General features: G+C 38.7%; 1 protein-coding gene across 2 annotated transcripts in view; it reads right to left on the bottom strand.

Moving 5' to 3' along the window:
• The window catches only part of FHOD3 (formin homology 2 domain containing 3), a 377,898-nt gene that overhangs the window by 146,933 nt on the left and 209,007 nt on the right, over positions 1-21,958 (bottom strand). For both annotated transcript variants that reach the window (XM_066560163.1, XM_066560156.1), the window contains exon 6: positions 7,110-7,204. In XM_066560163.1, coding sequence (XP_066416260.1) covers positions 7,110-7,204 — 95 coding nt within the window. The remainder of the gene's footprint in view (positions 1-7,109; positions 7,205-21,958) is intronic.

Below are 21,958 nucleotides of genomic sequence, written 5' to 3'. Positions count from 1 at the left end.
CCAATACAGACAAACTTTCCAACTGCACCTTCTCCTTTCACTGCAGCGCTGGACATAATGCTTGTTAGAAAACACTAGGAGCTAATATCAGATATAGATGTTATAATAATAGTAATTAATTATCAAATGTATATATATATTAATAGCTAGGGTGTGAAGCACAGCACTTTGTTCACACACGTGAATGGTAACAGGTCTGTGACACTGAACTACTGTAGTGAGGGAGAACAAGGCAATCCTAAAAGCTAGTACTGACTTTAGGGTTGCTTTTCAGTTTTAACCCCACCTAATTCTAGTATAACTCTTGCTTTTTATCTCTCTTCTTGCCTTTCCTTCACAACCAGAAATCTGTACATCTGCATAGATGCATGGTATTTTCTGGGAATAGTTGGACATATTTCACTCATCTCTAACCCGACACTTTCTTAAACAGTTTTGAACAGATGAGACTGAGCGAAAAGTTGTGTCTGAGCACTGGCTACATTGTTGGCAGTTAATCATTACATTTTCTCATTCCGCACTTCAAACAAGTTGAAATCAGATCTCTGATATCTTGTGAGGGAACTGTGTGTTTTCTAGTATCTCCTTAATCTACAAGAGTTCCTTTTGACCACAGAAAAATGTGTATTCATCCCTTCAAAATACTCGTAAGGGAATGCAACAGATGAAGTTACAGGAATAGTTAGTGCTGCAGGACTCAACTACTTTTATGTTTGATGGAAGGACTTTGAAATCTACCTACAAATATGTTTGGTAAAGAGCAGCAGCACTCACAGCAGTCTGTCTGCTGAGTTGGAGAGACCAAAGCAAGTGCTTAACACAGTCTGTGCTGGCTAGTGTATCCTATTCCAAGTTTATTGCAACATCCTGATCCTTATCTTCAAAGCACTAATTAAATGCAATTCAAAATAAACTCAGTTCATGCAACAGTGCTGATCCAGTTTCTGAGTGAAAGAGGAAGAAAGCTCTCTGATGGCCTGGGTGAGCATAGGCTCAAGACCTCAAGAAGTAGGAAATAGGGAAGTTCCAGTCAAGCCAGGATTTCATTTCTCCCTCCCATATCCATTTTCATAACAACAGATCAATGGCCAAATGCACAGCAGATTAACTATAAGAGGCAGCTGCTAAGCTGAGATGAATGTTCAGGGTTTCAGTAAACTCAAAGCAGTTGTACCTGTTCACCACAGCCCAACATCTCGAGTGCAGGGCAGCCCATGGGTGAGACTGCAATAATTTTAGGTTTTGAGGGGAGATCTCAGTTTTGCTCTGAACATTTCTAGGAAGCAAAGGAACCAGAAAGCCTGTAAGACTGGTACCCAGCTAACATTTCTACTTGGTCGAGGCCTGAAAACAGAACAAAACCAGAGGCTTGCCAGAGTTGTGGCTGAAGTTAAGAGAGAAATGATCCAATCTAAACAGTCTGTGCTTAAGTTGTATGGGGCATCTCATTTGTCAGAAGCTGCAGGAAGGTTTGTTAACCATCAGGGTAGCAGATTGGGAAGGAAACACATAAAATTGATCACAGCAGGTCTCCAAGCTGTGTGATTTTTCCTGGATTCTTAATTCTTTTAATTAGCCAGAGTTCCTAGATCACCTTCCAAAGACGTTGAGAATAAAGCATAGGACAGTTCTACAGCACAGGCTCTTGCTCACAAAAGTCAGGCATATGAATAGACCATCTATACGCACAGTTATTTTTCAAAGTATACAGCCATAAAATTCAATGAGATCCAAATACTTAGTATTTCCAAGGTTCTTAACAAGAGGGCATACCATCCAGGTTGGCAGTGATTTCATTCGACATGCTTTGGGGTTAGGTAGTACTAATACTATTTTTTTGATTTTATTCATATCTGTTAAGACCCTTAGAATTGTAACCTTGTCCATTACTACAAACCAATTTTTGATATTTATTTGGACACCCACTTTAAAATCCAGTTGCATAAGATTGGGTGAGAAATTTATTGAGGAAAAGATCAAGTTATGGAATTCTCAACTTTGCTTCTGTCTTCGGTGTAGCACATGTATAAATGACTTGTGAAATGGACACTAATTTAGTCAAGCTTTTTGACTGAGTATCTACCTCTACATACCTTAAATGATTCATCTGTGTAAAAAAAAAAAAAATTAGGGTTTTTTGTGAATATTATTTCTCTCAAAATTGACTACCAAGCACAGGCATGCTTTAATCTGCCCATGGCACCATGCAGAAAAGGCAGCCCCAAATGGACTTGTTTGAAGCCAGGTTGAAAGGGCCCTGAGAAACTTGGTCTAGTGGAAGGTGCTTCTGCATGTGGCAGGGGGAGCCTGGAATTAAATTATCCTTACTAACCCTCCCAACGCAAACCAATTCTATGGTTCTATGATTCTGTGACTTTCCTTTTGCAATCAACAAATTTACCCACTAAAATGACATTGTTCTATCTGAATGTGTTGGGTTTTGTTTTTCCTTCTGCTTTGAAATAGGTTTTTTTTTATTCTTTCTGAAAGAATTACCTCTTTAAACATTCAGAAAGTCATTTCTTCAATACCAAAGCAAGCAAAAGGTTCACACAAGGCACAAGGAACAACTTGATAGTTCAAGTTTGTAGTTAACTTTGTAATCTAGGACTCAGACAGAAGCAAAGTAGGAAAAAAAATTAAAACAATATGTGAGATAGGAATCTTTAATCAACCTTGTTGTATCAGCCTGGGCCCAGCATTCCACCCTGTCTTCTGAGGTTACCCAGCACCACTTTGAAAATGGATTATTTTCCACTGAAAACAATGCCAAAAAGGGGCTTTAGCTCCCCTGGGGGAAATTAGAACAGTCTGGATCATCAAATGGGAAAAAATAATCATTATCAGGAGCAGTAAAAAACAGGGGGAAAGAAAAGGTGAAACTAAACTCAGATTTTGGACCACTTTCTGCCTTAGAAGTGGCTTTGAAAACCAAGATGGATTGGCAAAAGCTTGTGAGTTTGTGATGCAAAGAAATATTTGCTTCTCTAGATAAAAAGATATAGAGAAGCTCCTATGCTTTTTCCAAGATGTTTGGTCCAGGAATGTACTTTTGTAAATAGTCAATAGCTAGTCCTAGAGGACTTAAAGCACAGATACACTAAAAGTATTGTACACCTTCTCTTACTAGGTCAGAGGAATTACCAACACATATGAAAGATTTTATGTGTGTGTGTGTATATATATATATATAACCTTATACATGCCTACAGATCAGAAATACATTCTATGGACTTAATATGGCTTAATACATACACACGTCTTTAACTTGGTGTCCCTTCTTTTGGGTAAGAGAAATTTTCTTAGAGCTATTGCCATTTACCTGCCAGTGATCAACCAAAGAGCTCCAGTGCCTGCTGCCAGCATAAAAAAGCCCATTTACAACCAGCCTAAGTATATTTGCAATACAACACAAAAACTAAATTCCAACTGCAGGAGTAGTAAGACATAGGTGGCAGAAACACTGAGAAAGTGGTGAAATATCATCTCCCAGGCACCGTGAAGTTTAAACATGAGTGCTACAGCACATGGCCAGTTAAGGCATCCTTGACAGGTTAGTTAAAAAAAAAAAAAAAAAAAGATAAAAATTAAGGAGCAATTCTGAAAGGACTGTTAACTAACATCCAATTAACTTCTAGTTTTGTCTTCTAAGAATCAAGCTGTCTTGCACAAATGTCCCATGCTAGCACCAAATGCTAAAAGAAAACTTGGTTAACACCAATACTTCCTATTTACATAATTTGTAGCTTATATAAGATGGTTAGAGCCTTGGCCCTGCTATAGTCCTCTTTTGCATGCCTGCAGCAGCTCTCTGCTGACCTCAGTTATGTATTAAAGCTATCTGGAAGCCAACAGCATGTAATCATACACCCATAATTGAGTACATACTTGAATGCTTTGTCAAACAGGGAACCACTGATGAATTGCTGCCCATATAACTAATGATGAAATAATAGTAATGTGCATTTACATTGGGATTATGCTGCCAATGTTTTATGCCAGGGATGTATCAGCCACTGATGACTGGAAAGCAGTCTACAGGCAGCCTATGAAAGCCCACTGCCACACACTGGCGTGATCATTTATGGTTGGACACAACTTGCAAAGAACCAGCAGTGGGCCTAAGAGTCTGGGAAGTGCCAGTAATGCTCTTATCTCCACATAATATCACTAAGCAATGGTACTGCTACCATCACGCTTCCAACCTAGTGCCTATATAATACCAATCTGCAACAAAAGGCTCTTTCCGTGCCATAGCAAACAAGTCATCTAAGATTAAGTTTGTTCCTGCTTTTCAGTTCTTCACCCTGACACAGCGGGTGCCTCTGAACTGGTACAATGACAACAGTGCCAGTGCACTCACACCACTGGAATTCTAACTGCCTCAAACTGCCTCCCTAATAACTTTATTCAGAGCAAACAGATAACAGCACTAAAATTATCAACAACTTCTGATAACCCATCAATGCAAGCATTCATTGATGCTCAGCAGGGTAAAACTGCAGCAGAATTAGCAATAGTAAGGAATACAATGGCAAAAGTCCGGGGAGGCTTTCAATAAATTGCTTAGAGTCGTTCTTTCACACTAATTTAAACTTTTATTTCCCACATTTTCCCCCCATCTTTATACAGAAGTATTGCTGGGTGCATAAAGTGATCTTGGAGCTGGGTACCAAAATCAGAGCTGTTGCAGTGCTGAGCATGCCAGCCCCTGAGGTGCTCTGCTGAACCTGTTTGATGCAACAATCCACTGCTCAAAGTGAGCAAGGGTGACAGAGCCAGCAGCCCCTTGCAAACAGAGCAGAGTAAGCAACAGTGAAGGGGCAAAACCACTACAGATTTTGATAAAACAATAAAAAATATCTGTGGAACAGATTCAACAACCTCCACTGCTAAGTATATTAAATCCAGTCAGAGCTTTTGAGAAGGCAAGAAACCATGTGTCACAGCTGTGGCAGCTGAATAACTATATTCCTCCTGCATCCTATTAGAGGGATTTGTCCCAAGACTTAATTGGCAGTTTCACTATTCCTTTTTCGCTCAGCAATGTTAACGTATTTTTATTCATCTTTGCTGTGGAAAAGGCACCAGCATAGCAGGGCTGAAAATCAGACTGTAGGTGCATTGCAAATTCCAGGGCTTCATTTTTCACAGAAAGTCAAAACGACCTTTAAGTGAATAAAGCAGTTATCCCACCACACTGACAGTAAGCCTGCCATACCTTCGGTCAACTTCTGGCACACAGACAGGGACTTAGATCTCCTCCAAGACAGTCAAAGAATAATGAAAAAGCAACTTTGATGCTACCTGAAACCAAACTATTCAAAGCACATTGCCTGCATTCCTCAGCTACAGGCACTGAGCCAGGACATGGAGATAATCATTCAGCCTGGCAATGGGGGAGGGAGAAAGGAGCTTAAGGACCCAAGAGCTGAAGTACTCAGAGCAAGAAAATCTAGAAAGAATTTAATCTGCAAGGTAGCAATACAGTCATGTTTCTTTCCCATTCCATTCCCATTATGTGCTTAAGAGAATTAAAATAGTCACGGACATGGCAGTATTTTTGTTGCTTTTTTGCTCCTTTATCTGTTCCATAGAAAATGTAGATTTATATATGAAGCAAATGGTTTCTCTCTCATCTCACACTGCTTTTCCAGGGAATGGCAACGTCCCCTGTTTCAGAAGGACAAATGGCTCAGAGTAATACCTAGACAACACTGGAACATTTTACACTGGGGGAAAAGTTTCTCCTTATCTTTTCCCAGTCATGAAGCCTGCCCTTTAAGCCTGAGATTTGATAACCATAATTAATTACTTTTATTTATCTACCAATATAAATCAGTTCTTTCAGTACTGCAACATCTGTTCTTTGACTTGACAATCTGCTGCAGCAGTGAAGTTTACACTTTGTAGAAAAATTCTAGTTAAAAAAGGACTCCTGGGACATCGAGCTCTTCCTCCTTGTGTTATGAGAGCTATCAGAGGAAAAGGGGAACCAGCAGCCTCTCCATGTCACTACAGTATGCAACAGCAACTTTCTGTGACTCAGACACTCGAAACATTCCTGGAAATTTCTTAGTAACTATAACTATGGATTCAATTCCACCAACTATGGCAACTTTTGAGTTGTAAAGAACTAGCATACTCTGTTCTAGCTATTGTGTCATACATACCTATCTATGCACAGGTCTGCATGGTAAGAGCTGCAGCAGCCCCTGGCAGGCCTTAATAAGCTTCCTAAAGCTCATTAAGAGCCAACAGGCTGGAGCAGGGTACATTTGTGGGTTTACCTATCCTATGGCCCCTCAGAACAGCATGTCAGTAGAATCCGTGTTCTGCTTGCTTTTCAAATTCCAGCAAAGATGGCTTTAAATGTAGACTGTGCACTATATAAATCACTATTCCACTGGAGAAGACCTACCCAAGCTACATATATTCCAGCTTTCAGCTTTTGTCTCAATATGTGGGGACCAGAAAGAATACCCCGCAGGCAGGTACCAGACTTTGCCTTCAAGGGCTCTCCAGGCAACAGAAGACTTGACATTAAGAAACATTTCTTTGCTGAGAGGGTGGACAAGCACTGGAAGAGGCTTACTGGAGAGTTGGGCAAAGTCTCAAACCTGTCAGTGTGTCAGAAGTATTTGGACAACGACCTTCATAAAGTGAAGCTGTCGGGCATTTGGTCTAGATGACTGTTGTAGGTAACTTCCAATTGAACTTGTGCATTCTAGTTTAAGAAGAGGTCACTCTGAACTGTCCTCTCCCAGTGCTCAGCAGAGGTGAGCAATGCAGAATGGTGAGTAGAGTGGTTCCAAAAAATGCCTTGGGAACTGCAACTACAAAACCAAAAAAATATTCTCCATGGTCAAATGCAATGGCAGCACAGACAGTCATGAGGGCATCTTTGCTTTTAAGAGCAGAGTATGTGCTGACAAAAGAGTATAAAACAGTAGAAAAGAAGTAACAGCTCAGTGTGACCAGATTTCCACATAAAATATTATGGAATGTTTTAGAGCCTAACACACAGTCTATTTATACCCTAAAAGCATGAAAAAATGCATTAAAAGAACACCAAAACCATATAAAATGAGAATATTTGAGAGTCTTACCTTTGAGCCAATAAGCGTGTACAGCCATTGGATGGTTTCATTATGATTTATCACTCCATTCATGCCATCGACATAAAGCATTATCTGGCCCAAGGCTATTGCAAAAAAAAGAGAAAATATAATTAGAGCTGGTGAACACTTCTTATAATTCTAAGCATTGCTGACAATTTTCTCTGAGCAGGGTTTACCAAAAAAGTGGGGAGCTCAATTAATGAAAGATATATTGGGCAAGATTGTGCTGGATGAAATCCTGGGAAACTGCACAAACTTTACTGACTTATTCTGAAAATAGAACTGTGAATTTCATCCAGAGACAAGCCCAAACACTTGTTCTTTCCTAGAAGATGCCGTATTTTATGCTCCCCAAATCTGCAAGCAGTAGTTTACACACTGCTTACTGTCACAATGGTTCCTTCAGCTACAGTGTTTTTTTATATTATGAGCCAAGGCTTTGACCATTTGTTTCAGCACCATATATAATGTTTGGAATTACTATATTTGGATTGACAGTTTCAGTGAATTCCAGTGATATGAAATTAAAGCTGGACAATTAACATCAATAAGGACATCAACTATTCACTATGCACAGTGCTCTCTTGAAAAGAAGTTTTACATTTTATTGAGAAAATACGACAAAGCAAAGCATGGTTATAGCAAAGAAGCGTCTTTATTAATTTATCCTAAAGCTTTTACAACAGCTTTAAAAAATATACTAGTAAAATATTTCATAACAGTAATTTCATAGTTTGCAATTGTGATAATATGAGATTTTCAAGAGACAACAGCTATTAAATCTTTTCTGACTGATAAGGACAGACATTTTTTGTAAGGCTTATGAAAAGTGAATTAGTACAATTCATCTATCATCTTCAAAAGTTTCCATTGTTAGATCTTCTGCTTTATAGCAGGAGATCAAAGCACAGTGGGATGAAAAAGAAATCCCTGATGTAACACCTTTTAGCACAGCCTGTTGGCATAACAACTCAATTATTTAATGCACAGCCTGATGAGCCCCTAGAACACTGCTTTATGGGGGAAAAAAAGGAAAAAAAACACCCACAGGGTGAGGAAAATTATGACACTATTAATCTTCCAAACACATTCTGAATGTTTGCTAACTTTTGCATAGGTTGTGTGCAGTGCAGCATCATTTACCTTGAGGTCAGATTTTCAAAGACATGAATGCTAGGCAAGCACTTCAGTACCCTTACAGCCAAAGAGCTAACAGTCATTTTTGCACCATCTCCTCCTTTTCCATTTGGTCTAGTCGGTCAATTTATAGTTAAAAACCTGAGGTACTATTTTTACATTCTTTATCTAATCTGTCACACGAAGCTAGAAGGAAAGCCACACTCAGTGAATACCACACAATCAATGAAGACTGAGAAAAAGCTAGCAAGAGAGCTCTGGCACAGAGATAACACATCTCCTAGGCAGGCATTGCCACTGGAATATGCCAGGCACACTCTGCTCCTCCTCTCCAGGAAGCAATCAGTCAGCACTCTCTGAAGACATGTCTCTCAGGTGAATAAAATCAGGTGGGAGGGACATAGGCCCAAGTGTTATGGTAAAATAAAAGATGTAAGTCAGCCAGTAAAAAGAGATACAAATTACACTGCCTGAATAAATGGCTGCTTTGAAGCATTTCATTCCAGGTAGAGGAAATGCTACTATCCCAGCAGTAATCAGAGAAAGTTCTTAATTCTTGTTTTTACTTCCTTTCAATGCTAAAAAGATTTGGCACTGGATCAGGATGAGATCCAGTCATGATAAGGTCAACAAATCCATTTTTTTCCCCTTGCAAATTCTTTGGTTGGGGGTGAAGTGCTTTAATTTGAATCTGAAGCAAATCTGAAACAAATTTAAGTCTTGGAGCATGTTTTCCAAATTAATATAGAAATCAAAGACAGCAAAAAGTTTGCTTTAAAAAAACATGTACACAATACAAAATGACTCCACTGCTTATACTTAAGACTAATTAGACAGGAAGGCTAAGTGAGATCTGGCATGCATTTGTTCTCAGCCTCTTAGATGTGACTCTTTATAATAGCAATATGTTAAGGCAAATTAGTAGATCTTAGAAAGAAGACAAAAAAGGTATTAGAGATTCTTAAAAACACAAGAAAAAAACACTCCCATTGCTGCTTGAAGTAGTGGCCAATAAGTTTCACAGGGCAAGGAATTACAAACAACGCCATGAAATAACCAAGATGTAAACAGTTATGTGTCCACATCCAAGTCACATCTCCAGTAGTAATCTGCCACACATTAAGCTTTCAGCTGCTGCCAAACCTTGGTGTGGATCTTCATACTGCTATTTCCTGTCTTCAGGGGTCAGAAAAATGAGACAAGATAGGTATTGTTGAGGAGAAAACTATTTTCATTAAGAGGTAGAGTAAGATAAGGAGAATCTGTACTTTGTACAAAGCTGAAGCCCCATAAATTCTTAAGAAAAGAAGGCCAGAAGAAGACCTAAAAGGAGGAGAATGATGGTTTTCATACCCATCGAGTTTCTGTGCTGAGCAAGAACAGGTATTTCCTTTACCATAACCACACCACACAGCCAAAATGGAAGACACCACCAAAAACAGCAGTGTAGGAGCAGGCTGGAAGTCCTTGGGCCCTTCCAGGCCTTGGGTCTGGCTGAGTAAGACACAGCAGTTTGGCACTAAATGGAGACTGACAGAGGACATTTTACAGTCTTTGAAGCTTTTCTACCCAACTTCTATCTCACCTCCAAGCCCACAACCATAATCTGCTGAAATGGCTGTGGCTGAAGCACAAGCTCCACGGACCAAGCATGCCCACACATCCACCACCAACATCCAGGGCCCCAAGAAGGGAGGGCAGCCTCATCTGCAAGGCAGCTAGAAGGCCAATCTAGTCCACAATAATTTAAATTCACATTTGTCTGTGCCTTTAACCAAACTTTTTTTTTTTTTCCTTCTTCACCAAAAAATGAGGAGGCTATTTAATCCATTTAATCCTATCCCTCAGCTAACTGGAATTCTTTTTGGAAGTATATCAACAACCTACTTGTATTAGGAAAGTTAACTATTGTGCAACAAGGGGCTGGGAGAGCAGAGTTTAAATACGAAGCAGACCTAATTTGGAATTTCTTTGTTCCCAATACCCTTGTCAAGCCCTTAATCTTATGTGAAAGTAGTGTGTGACTTTACCCATAGCTATTTGCAAGTGGAAAATTGATGGATTTCTTAGGAAAGGCTTAGGCTAGAAAAGGACAGACAAGCCAGAAAGCTCAGAGATTTCTGTGAAATAAGAGGTTTAAGAAAGCCTCTAAAAACTTGCCAATGTTGGCACTGATACTCTCCTGGGATATAAAGTTTACAGGACCAAAGAGGAAAAGCTCTAGCACAAAACATCATCACAATGAACATCACTTTAACTTAAAGTCTCTTTATACCACCCAGACTGGGAAAAGTTTCAAAGCTGCTCCTTGCCCAGGCATGCACATGCTTCTCTAGTGTTCTCTGCTTCTATTTTACCACAAGACTGACTTAGAGAAAACAAAATGACTGAACGAGCAGAAAACCTATTTTCTTACAATTTCCCATGAGTCAAACCCCTTCTCATCATCTCAAGAATTATGGCAGGGATGCATTTTGTGATTGCATTTGTTTCCATCAGAATAAGCAAAATGTAAAGCGTGAAGCAGGCCAAAGACAGACCTTGTCACTGCAGGTTTCACTCCCAAGAAAGCTTTGGGCCCAAGTTCATCAGTTCATACCCAGTAGCTGTGGTGCATGTCTGTGCTGCAACATGCAGGTGCATGCCTGTACAACTACAGGCAGATGTGCACAACAGACAATGGTGATGAAACGAATGGGGAAGAAGAACCAGCTGCTAAAACTCATATTTTCATTGCTAACTAAACTCTTACCGTCATCTGTGAGAAATCAAGGGTCTGTGTGATTGCATTAATTACATTTGAAAACTGACTGCTAGTTTGGGTATGCTATCCTGGGCACCAAAAAGGCTTACTCCATCAAAGCAAACATCGTGATGAAGAAAAACTCTATGTCAAGTGAGGGATCCCATAAAGGAGATAATACAGTTACCTAATATACTACTACAGAGCTACTAGTATACTACTACTACTACTAGGTGGTAATTCTGAAGAAAACAACCATATTTCAAACTTCTTTCTTGGTGTTTCCTCATAAGAGAGAGGCAAGATCCCAGCTACCAAGTGGCACCATCTAGAACACAAAGTCTCCAACTCAGCTCAGCCTTGATACGCTGGATGTCAGAAGCTGATACTTTTGCTTGGAGCACATTCCCACCATGCTTGCATGCCCAACCCTCCAATCAGAGCTTATTGTCTCTATAAAATCCAAGGATATTTCATTTCCCTGATGATAAATCATTATTAAATACAACTTCTATACCATCCAGCTACTTGAAAATTAGTAAAATCACAGCAGAGCTCCTTCTTCTAAGAGGTGACATCAGATAAAACAGATGACCTGGACTCTCCACTGCTTCTGAAAAGGATCTTACAAAGCAACACTGTGGCAAACCTCATGACTCACACAGTCCACATCACTAGAACCACCTAAAATTTGTGTGTTTGGGGGTTGGTTTTGTTTTTTTCCTGTTACTATTTGTATGGGTTGGTTTTAGCTTCAGTGAAAAATCTGCTATTTGTAGAGCTATTCTCATTTCTTTACCATTGTTGACTCTATATGTAATGTCATCCAGAAGCTAAAAACAATCTTGTTTCTGACCACAAGTGCATCAATATTTTGTTTCTTATCAAATATTTTTAAATCCCAAATCTTTTAAGTTTGCATTTTTGCCCTCTCTTCTTTTGTTCTTTCTAACACACATCATGGTTGAAACAGGCTAAGGAATTAATTTTCAGAACTCCCATATTAACCACAGGCTGAACTTCTATTACACAAGAACTGAACTATCTCAGAAAAATCACATCGAAGAACTAATGCTATGAACCAAAGCTGCAATACCAGTTCTGAACAGATATCAATGCATTAGGTTGCAATTATACTTCCGAAGTTCTTATGCTGGTCAACGCTACTTTCAACTCAAACTTTTTGTCTTTTGCTCTTTGAGAACTTCTGCAAGCTAGTTTCAGACCTAAAGCATTACTCAAAGTTCAGATCTTTTGCAGAGACAGTGAGGTCCCAGATCAAACTCAATCTTCATTTTTTCCTCCGTCTACTTTATGGAGAATACATAGAGACACCACAAGTCCACCACCACAGAAACATTCTACAGAGGAATTTTCTCCTCTCCATGTTTGCTCTGCCACCCTTTTCCCTTGGTGTTTTTGCCTTTAAAACAGGACCCAGCCAAGTCAAAGGGGACCTTTGACAGCACCTTTATTCAGCTGACATGTTTCATAAAAAGCTGATCCTTAAACACACCATGAAACACCTGTGGCAGTGCAGAGTCCCAACAGAGCCAAGGCAGCTTCTTTTCCAGGATTTCTTTTGTGCTATGTTAGAAAATTTAATTGAGTGCAAAGAAAGAATGGACTCTCACTTGACTCAGCCAGTAGTTACACTACTGAAGGCCTTTTTATATGAATTTAAACCTGGCTTACATTTATGCATTATAAAAGGTTTGCGTGATTAGCCATAATTTTTTTAATAATTATTTTATGTTGCAGCACTCCAGTTTTAAATGCACAATGTTCTAGCATGTTTTACAAGATTAATAACACAGCAATGTAAAATAAACTGGGTACTGCTTATATAGCAATAGGTAAAAATATTTCCTCATGAAGAATAAATGTCTAATTAAAATACCTTATTAATTAGTGAGCAATTATAGCTGAAAACTGGACCGCTATTTTGCAAGCTGACTAGAAGTATGGAAGAATGAGAAAAAAGGAAAGAAAGAAAGAAAGGAACAAACAAAAGGAAGAATTAAATGTTATAAACAAAAACCTGCAAATTTTTTTGTAGGAAAAAAGTTACAAAACCAGTCAGACCATTGTTGCTGCTGCAGTGCTACCCGTTTGTTATGATAACCACAAGCCGTTGAAGTTAATAGTTCTTTTTGTATCAGTAAAGGCCCTGGCTAGGGCTAAGTTAATGGATCTTCTCCCCAGACAGTGAAGGGAGGGGACCTCCCTGGACAGTGAGGGGAGGGGACGAGACGTGGGAGGGGGGGCATCAGAAGATGCAAAATAACTTCAGGACCAGCATGCCATGAGTAGCATCAAACTTACCGAAAACACCCCAAAAACAACGAGCCAATACTGAATTAAGAAATTAGATTGATGCCTAGATGTGAGGAACAGAATGTTGAACCTGCAGAGATGCTGAAAACCTGTGTTACCCCTCGCCCTGAGCAAAGAAATCATCTTAAACCAAGACCAAGGGCTGGAAGGCAATGTAAAGTGGAGATCGGGGTCATGGCCTACTCATCTCAGGAGGGCTGGACCCCTCAGCTCTGCTTCTAGGGGACAAAGCTGTGCATATCCTCCTCCTCTAAATCACCCTGGGAGAGACACGACGGAGACCCGTCGAACCTCCCAATCTTGAGCTGATCACTTATAATAAAGGCATTAAAAGGAGAAAAAGTCTCCTGCCCTGTTTATTTCCTTAAGGAAGGAAGAAGATGGGGAAAAAAAGACAAAAGAAACAAATATGAAAGGTTGAATAGATGGTTTTAAGAGATGCTTATTCATCCTCACTGCTTCATGACGCAAAACGCATTCAGAAAAAGTGACGTATATGCAGATATAGAGCTGAATTAAGGCAGCTCCTTCTTAATGGAGTCAATACTGGCTGTAACACTAAATGATCTTCATCCAATATATATATGAAGTCATGTATTTTTCTTGAGAACTGAGATTTTTTTGAGTTTTAAAGCATTTCTTGAGGAGACTTCCTCACTGGCCCTCAGAACTTAAATTCTGAGGGAGCAGGACATGATGACGAGATTGCCAGATTTTCTTGTGAAGGTGAGCTATTCTGCAAAAGCACCAGAACTGAGCAGGACATTGCCCATGCAAACACTGAAGACTTATCTCCAGTAAACTTACCTCATCTCCTAGCTATGGATTCCTGCAATGAGTACTGATGCTGCAGCCAGTGAGAAGTGGCATCATTTCAGGGCAGAAATTAGAGTCTATTTCGGGATTAGGTCTCTCTTCTTATCTTTAAATGTATTTTAAACTCTTTATACTGGATTTATCATGCTAGAGGTTGCCTGGTCCAACCTGCCGCTCAAACTAGGGAAATAGGGAGCAGGTTATTCATGACTCTGTACATCTGGGTGTTGAATATAGCTCCAGGTCGCTGGTCCAGGTCGCTGCTCAGCCTCTCTGGGCAACCTGCACCAATGCTCAGACACCCTCAAAGGATTTTTTGATTAATTTTTTAAGTTTAAATCAAATTTCCTGTATTTCAGCTAGTGCCCATGGCAGCCTCTTGTCTTTTATTGTGTATCTCTGAAATCTGGCTCCATTCTTACTCTCCCAATCATATATTCAGTCCCTTTCATAACATTGAAATTTAATTAAACTGAATTTAAACTGAAGATTAATACACAGTCAAGAAACCAAAACTACACATTAAGCTAGAAGTCTCAAAAAAAAAAAAAAGTAACTTTAATTTTGGATTAAACCAAGGAAATTTAGTGAGCCTCCCAAGTTAAGTGATATCTTAGTGCTTCTATTTGGGAGCTGATTGAGTAATTTAGTCTGGCAATGTGATGGATTTCAAGGCCTTTCCCTCTCCATTAATCATCATGAACATAAGCTTTCTGTCTGTGTAAACAATACTAATCCTGACTTTGAAGGTACAAAGAAGGAAACACAAACCAAGCTTTGCAGAATGGAAAAGATAATTTCTGCAGCTCCCTTTCTTGAGCTCCTCAGACACCTATTTACCCTGCACAAAGAAAGGTCCTGCAGGTGCAAGCTGTCTTTTATCAAGCATTATCAATTACATACAGCACATCAGTTTGGAATTCCAGCATCTGCTTTACATGCCGAAAACCTGAGCTTTGAGAATGAACTCAGCCTTTGGATTGGGAAACACTGTAGAGTCAGAAATGGGTTTGGAAGAAAATGCAACCAGGACTCAGTGTCAGCAAAAAGCACATGTTATTTTGATTGTTGGACTCTGTGTGTTGTTGTACCTGGGGCAAAGAAAAGTATGAGAGAATACATGGAATTTTTTTTCTATTATGCATCAGCAGGATTTTGCTCGCTGCAGTGAGTGACTATGGAAAAAAGAACACTGGCTGCCAGTGACTATGGAAAAAAGAACAGTGTCTTGGTGTTCCTGCCTTCTCTGGCAAGTAAAGAAGTGTGGCACAGCTAGGCTGTTTAACAAATGAACTAACGCTAGAGCAGAGGAAGGACATATGGTAGGGTAAAAGTGTTCACATACCGAACATTTTTAGTCATCAACAGTATTTCTTAGTACAACTGTAAACCTTCCAAAATGAAACCTGTGGTCTCGAAGTGAGCAAGTGATAAATTCTCACTGACAGCTTTCCCCCCCTGTTTCTCTAGGGGGAGAAGCCACATTTTCAAATATTTATTTTTTTCCTAAAAATAAAGAAGATTCGCAGGGAAGCAAAAGGGGGAAAATCAACAATTCCAAGCATTATTGTATTCCTCTTATTACAGGAATATCTTACTACATTCCTATATTTTAATAATTTATAATATTCATATTACCATACAATTCTTATTAGAGGACTATTTATTGTATTTTATTCTTCTTATTAGAGGACTACAAGAATAAAAAATAAGATAAAAAACTGTGCCAGTCAAAATGTCAAGCATTGCCCAGATCCATCAGCACAGTCTTTGTAAAGCATAACATTGATCAATGATTTCTTGCTGTCATGTAACAACAAGCTGGTGATATCATGAGACCTAGTGTTCTCCTAGATAGCAGTTCTTTGTTCTCTAAGCTCAACTTCATTCTCTGAGGTCCAGCCCTGGGCAGGTAAACATGGGCTCAGTTTGGCACCCTGGGATAGGATCCTGCGTTGCAATCAGTATGGTTGCTAAATACACTTAAACCAGGGTTTAGCAGAGAGGCTTACAGAGAGTTACAATGATTTCATGATTTCCAGGGGCATGTAAATTTACCTCTGCTACTCCCATGCCAACAGCCAGTCTTCAAAATTCATGTACTGTGGTATTCATTCAATAAACCCAGACCTCTAAAAAAATGACACAAACTATATTCCTGAAGAACGGAAAAGCTGTGAAAGAAAAATGAATGAAAACCACTGAGAACAGTAATCCTACTACTTGTGTTTTACTTCACTTCTCACAGAGTGTTTTGCAGGAAACAAAGCATGCTGCCAAAAGTGACTCTCAGAAAGCCATCCAATTTTGAGTTAAATTCATACACTGTTTATTCTAGCCATTAAAATAAGGTATGTTTGGGGAATACAGGGTAGAGATGCACTGAGAATAAAAATACAAGTAAAATTCTGCAGCTATTTACTTCAATATAAAGCTGTTTTCTTAATTCTCACATAGTTCCTTCACCTGGAGATGCATTCCAAACACAGCTCCCTCTTCTTCCAATGTGAGGCACCATGTGTGAAAAGCACAATAAAAGAAAGATTATTTTAAGAAGCACTACAAAAAACTTTATGTAGAATCACTTTTGTAATTTCTTGTTGCTTAAGTGACAACAGGTACATATTTTAGACAAATCCAGAAGTTCCTAGAAAGGGATCCATTGGCTTTCATCATCTCAGCAGACTGGAATGCAACAAGTGAACACACAGCACAGACGTATTAAGATCATTCCAGGGCACTAGAGTAGTGTTTGAAATGTTAGTGTCAAAAAAGATAAAGAAGCTCTGCTTTTTAAAATTATGCTTTTTAGTATAAACTTGAGACTTCAATGCTTTTATCATCTTGAAACCAACTGATCTAAAGAGCACTGTAGAGCAGCACAGAAAGTCATATTTTTCTTAACTATATTCCAGACTATCCAAAATCCTTGAATAAAAGTTTCCTCCCCTGCTCAAGAAGGACTGACTCAAGGGCAGAAATCAGTAGGATAAACAAGAACTGACTATGCCTTAAATTCAGCAACTAAATTAAAACAGTTTCTAAGCAAAATGGGTGAAAAAAATGTCTGTTCAAAGCAAAGACAAGACTGGAAGTAAGGCTTTATCACAGCATCTCAGCCTCTTCAGCATACTGTGTTGGCTAAAAATGAATCAAACCAAACAGCCTGAAAATAAAAGCTATTTGAAGCAAGATCTCTGTCTTTTATCTACTGAGGGATAGATCCCAACATCCAATGATTTTATGAAAAAGAATGCATATGTCACTTTTTATTCATTTATCTGTCTTAAAACCAATAGTGAGTGTATCTTTCTAATTTTCTTTATTGTAATTATACCATGACAGATGCTGAAACTAAATTCCTGATATACTTTTCAAATATTTATTGCTCTTCAGCATGCTCAGCCTGTCTCTAATGTTTCAGATAGACTCTACCCTGCAGTAATGTGCATGACATTAAAGAATTCACTTTCATCTCTTGAATTTATGCTTGTTAGGGCAAAATAATGAAAGACTCTATTCTTTAAGTACTGGCTAAACAAAGCCAAAGTCAGCACTAGAAAGCAAACCAATACAACACTTCATTAAATGTGCTTTTTATTTCTTCTTTTTTCAAGTATGTCTGCTGCTACGTGAAATTTAGGGTTATACAGTCTCCTTTCAAATCTCACAGTAAAGAATGTCTCAAGCCGCAAGTTCATACCTCCCATTTGAAGTGGACTTCCCATGAGAAAAGTGTAGGGAAGAGACATAATTACAAATCCCTTTAAGTACAGAGCTCACACTCTCCCAAAATATTGACTGAAAATGCTGTTTTGTGTCTCTGCTCATTCATCTCAGATAATGAGCAAAGATTCCTTCCAAATTAACTGTAATTCTCTTCTAATCCCTCTATTCTTTTTTCCCCCCTTCAGCACAGTGATAGCGAGAACTCCTTTGAATTCTGAATCCCAACTTATTACATCAATGCTTGGAGAGAAACATAACAAAATCATTGGTGTCATGCTCAGACTTCTCTGCTCTCTGACTCAATAGGTGGACAGCTAAGCACAACACACACCGGTCCTGTTTTTTCGCTTTCTCAAAATCTGCAGTTGACATTTACAAAAAAAAAAAAATTCTAATTTCTGATTGAAAGAGAGAATAGAGAATCTCTGCATTGAAATTTATTTCCTTAGCATTAAAAAAATTAATAAAATTGATTCAAGAACAAAAAAAAAAAACCCAAAAAAAGTATTTGGGGGCATAAGCTTCATTTGACCAAAAACGTAAGGTCTGTCATTGGTAACCAGTTGTCCTCTATGTGGTGGCAGGGAGAGATAATCATGTAATAGCTGAATATGAAGATGAAGGTGGTGGCTTTATTCAGGTTTGACCATCTACATTTCTTATTTATCAGTATCCCTGTAAATGAGAAATGCAGTTGAATAACCATATTTTATTTATAGAGAATATTTTAGGTGGTATTATTCCTTTTGCTGATTATTCTATGATTCAGTGATCATTATTGGTCATCCTCATATAAACCAAGCATGTTTCTATGACTGTATTATTGGTCAGCAGTCCCTTAGCAGGTGTTACATAGGACTGTATGGTTATAGGATCCCAGGATAACAACACTTAAGAAGATGGTGCAGAGACAATTTGGAGACAGGAGTGTTTTACAGCTCCTTGTGTTAGTTTGGAGCAAGGTTGCTGAGCTCTGCTATATGACTAATAACATCAGGCTCCACATAGAAGCAGCTAAATTACTTCCAGACCCAAACCAGTCCTGGAAGTATCACGGACACTTCCGCACAACACTTCTCCAGTAAGTGATGTGGCCTGAACCCAAACCATCTGTGCATAACTGGAGTAGAAGGCTATGCATCTAAGGAATAATTAGTCCACAAACAAGAAAAAACCATCATGGGCAATTAGCTGTTTCTGGGTACTTAGAAAGAAGTTAAAAGAACATTAGGTACACAAAATTCAAGTGCTTGAAACTTCAAGAAACGCCAGAGTTAAGATTCCTGCAGAAAACTTTGTTCAGCCTACTCTGTGCACAAACTTAACTATGTCAAAATCAATTTCAAGAAACATTATTCCTGAGCTTTGGAGTACTTCCTCACTCAAAGTAAGTGCTTCAAAGCACTGTCTAGAAAGCACTCTCTCACTGTGTGGTCCTAGGAATTTTTTACTGCAAACCTGCTGTGAAGACAGAATATTTCATTTCCTGCAGGATGATGTTCATCAATACAGTGAGTGCTTCACGGGTCTGAATACTTTTTCTGCATAGCACATTAATGAGGTAAAGAAACTATTCTGTTCTGTAGAGAAGTTGGGGCTTCCACTAGCTCTGGATGTCACATCTGAGACACCTGATAATCTGACTTGTATTTGAGAATACTTTTTGGTATAATAGTACTTTGAGTTTAGGTTAAGCTCTGTGCAGTACGGTCTCAGATTGGCCCCCCAGAAAACAATAAACACTCCTTGACAGGAACATAATGATACTTTCTGACAAGTTGAGCTGAAATTTCTTGCCTAGAAGGTGCAATACATACTAACACTGTGGCAGAGCTTCAGTTAAAACCTCTCTCCTGCTACAGCATGAACCTTAAAATGTGTGGCACCACCATCCTTTTTCTCTCCTTGAACTTTGAGAACTGACAGCCTTATTTCCAATGTCTGGAAAACTTGGCTTTATAAACATTCTAATCTTTTAAGCGTTGGACTCGATCCTTGTGGGTCCCTTCCAACTCAGAATATTCTTTGTAATCTGCTTTTTTGTTAGATTGGTTTGTTTTGGTTTTGAGGAAAAAAAAAGGTGTGTGTAAAAGAATCCCTCATCACACTCATCATGTGTAAGTGGAATGAAACTGTGACATTCATCACGCTGGGTTTTGCCACTTAATTTAACAGAACAAATACTTTTCCCATTAACTTTTTACATAGCCTAAAGCAACAAACAAATCTACAAGCTACTTCTGGTTTATGATAGAAGTCACATTGACAGAAGTTGCTTCAACATGCTTTAAAAAGTTCAGGACATCATTGCAACAGTACTTGGAGCTTGAAGAAGCAAGAGTCATTTCAGATGGACAGCAATTCAAGTGATATATTTAGAGGTACTTGGCTGATCAGTTTTGATACCCCTGAGCTTCCACAACACACCACCCACTGTCCATCATGCACAGCTTTGTCACCCTCTAATCTATTCCCTGCATTTGGGACACCTTCTCTCTTTATCCATGTTTCTCAACAGCAGCACTGATAAAATGTCACAAAATGCCAAAGCTTTCTCATTACCCTACTTAACCCTAAGAGAATGATGAGCATCCTGCTGCTCTACCCACCAAATTCTGGCAAGTGGAGATTATGAGATAGGGAGAGACAACAGACCTCTGATCTTCTCTAAGCCACTGTTCCTCAAGGCTACTGCTCTGTGGCCTCCTAGTTGTCCTGGATGAGCATCTTTAGCTCCAAGCATCTATTCAAAGTACATCTCACCTTCTTTTGGGGCTGGTATCTGTATGTCTGGAAGAATGCTGTTAACAATTTGATCACTGTTACCATACAGAACAACCTCTGTTTAACAAAAGATTATTAAACAAAATCGGGTAAATTACTTGCTTGTGAAATAAAATGGGTGTATGCTGTCTTCAGCCTCCCTTCTCTTCATAAAATCACACCTACTTTCTCTAGAATTGTTACTTAGGAATTAACTAATTAAGAAATAATTTAATTAATCTCATCCCTTCTGACTGCTCAAGGCCAAAGGGTGATTTTTATCGCAGCAAATAGACCATCCACAACAGTTTTTCACTTTTCACACAGTACAAATAATGCAAAAGTTAAAAAGTAAGTAAGACACCTGAGTTGCTTTATTGGTGTAGAATATAAAGTGGAAATAAAACATACTCATTTTGATTCACTGCTTGATCTACAGGAATTTATGTTAGCACAAAGTGTAAAAGCAACAGAAAAAGTTTGAAAGCCAGTAATTCACATTTTACAGTCAGATAGAAGAAAAAATAAAAGTAAACAATAGTTATCGGCTAAATGAGGACAGCTGCTTGCTACCATGAAAGAAAATTTCAGAGCTTTACAAAAATCAACACTGCAGTACTATAGCTGATATAAACCTGTAAAAAATTATTTTACAACCACTACATAATAAATTGCACTAAACTGTTTAGTACCTTCACAATAAAGTATTCAGACTCCAAAATACCACTTTGTGTGAACTTGTGAGAGCTCCATTTTTGCATATCAACTTGGGAAAATGTTTCTAAGTTGGTTACATAAATAGGTTGCCTATAATGCATCCAATCCAAGTTACCTTACAAAAAGAAATAAAATATGAAGTGATGAGAGAAAGAATCAACATTGCTGGTACAAGCACTAAAAAATAAAGTCTATTCTTTTCCGCCTCCCTTAATTTCATTTCAAGTTTAACATACAGAAAGGCTCAGAGCCAGAATCCTTATCCAAACTACATAAATCTCTAGGCAAACTCTCCATACTATATGGTCCTGTCCCCATAAAACCTTGCAATTCTTCCTAATGGTGCTTTCCATCAGGAAAAACTACTAGAGAGCTAACTTTTCTCACCAAATCTTTGATGAATCTTTTCCTACCACATCTTTCCTTGGAAGAATGAATATCGTTCTTGTGATATGTTTATTAAAAGAAATGGAAACAAGCCCCCAAACCCAAAGTGAACTCTACAGCAACTGGGTACCCTACACTGCTGCTGAGGCTGCCTCTGAGAAAGACCCAATTAATTCCCTTATTCCCTTCCTGAATTCCTGAGCAGGGT

This window comes from Molothrus aeneus, chromosome 1 (genome assembly GCF_037042795.1).
Source record: "Molothrus aeneus isolate 106 chromosome 1, BPBGC_Maene_1.0, whole genome shotgun sequence".
NCBI classification, from domain to species: Eukaryota; Metazoa; Chordata; class Aves; order Passeriformes; family Icteridae; genus Molothrus; species Molothrus aeneus.
Note: the sequence above shows the minus strand (reverse complement) of the source record. Positions and strands in the feature narration are given on the sequence as shown.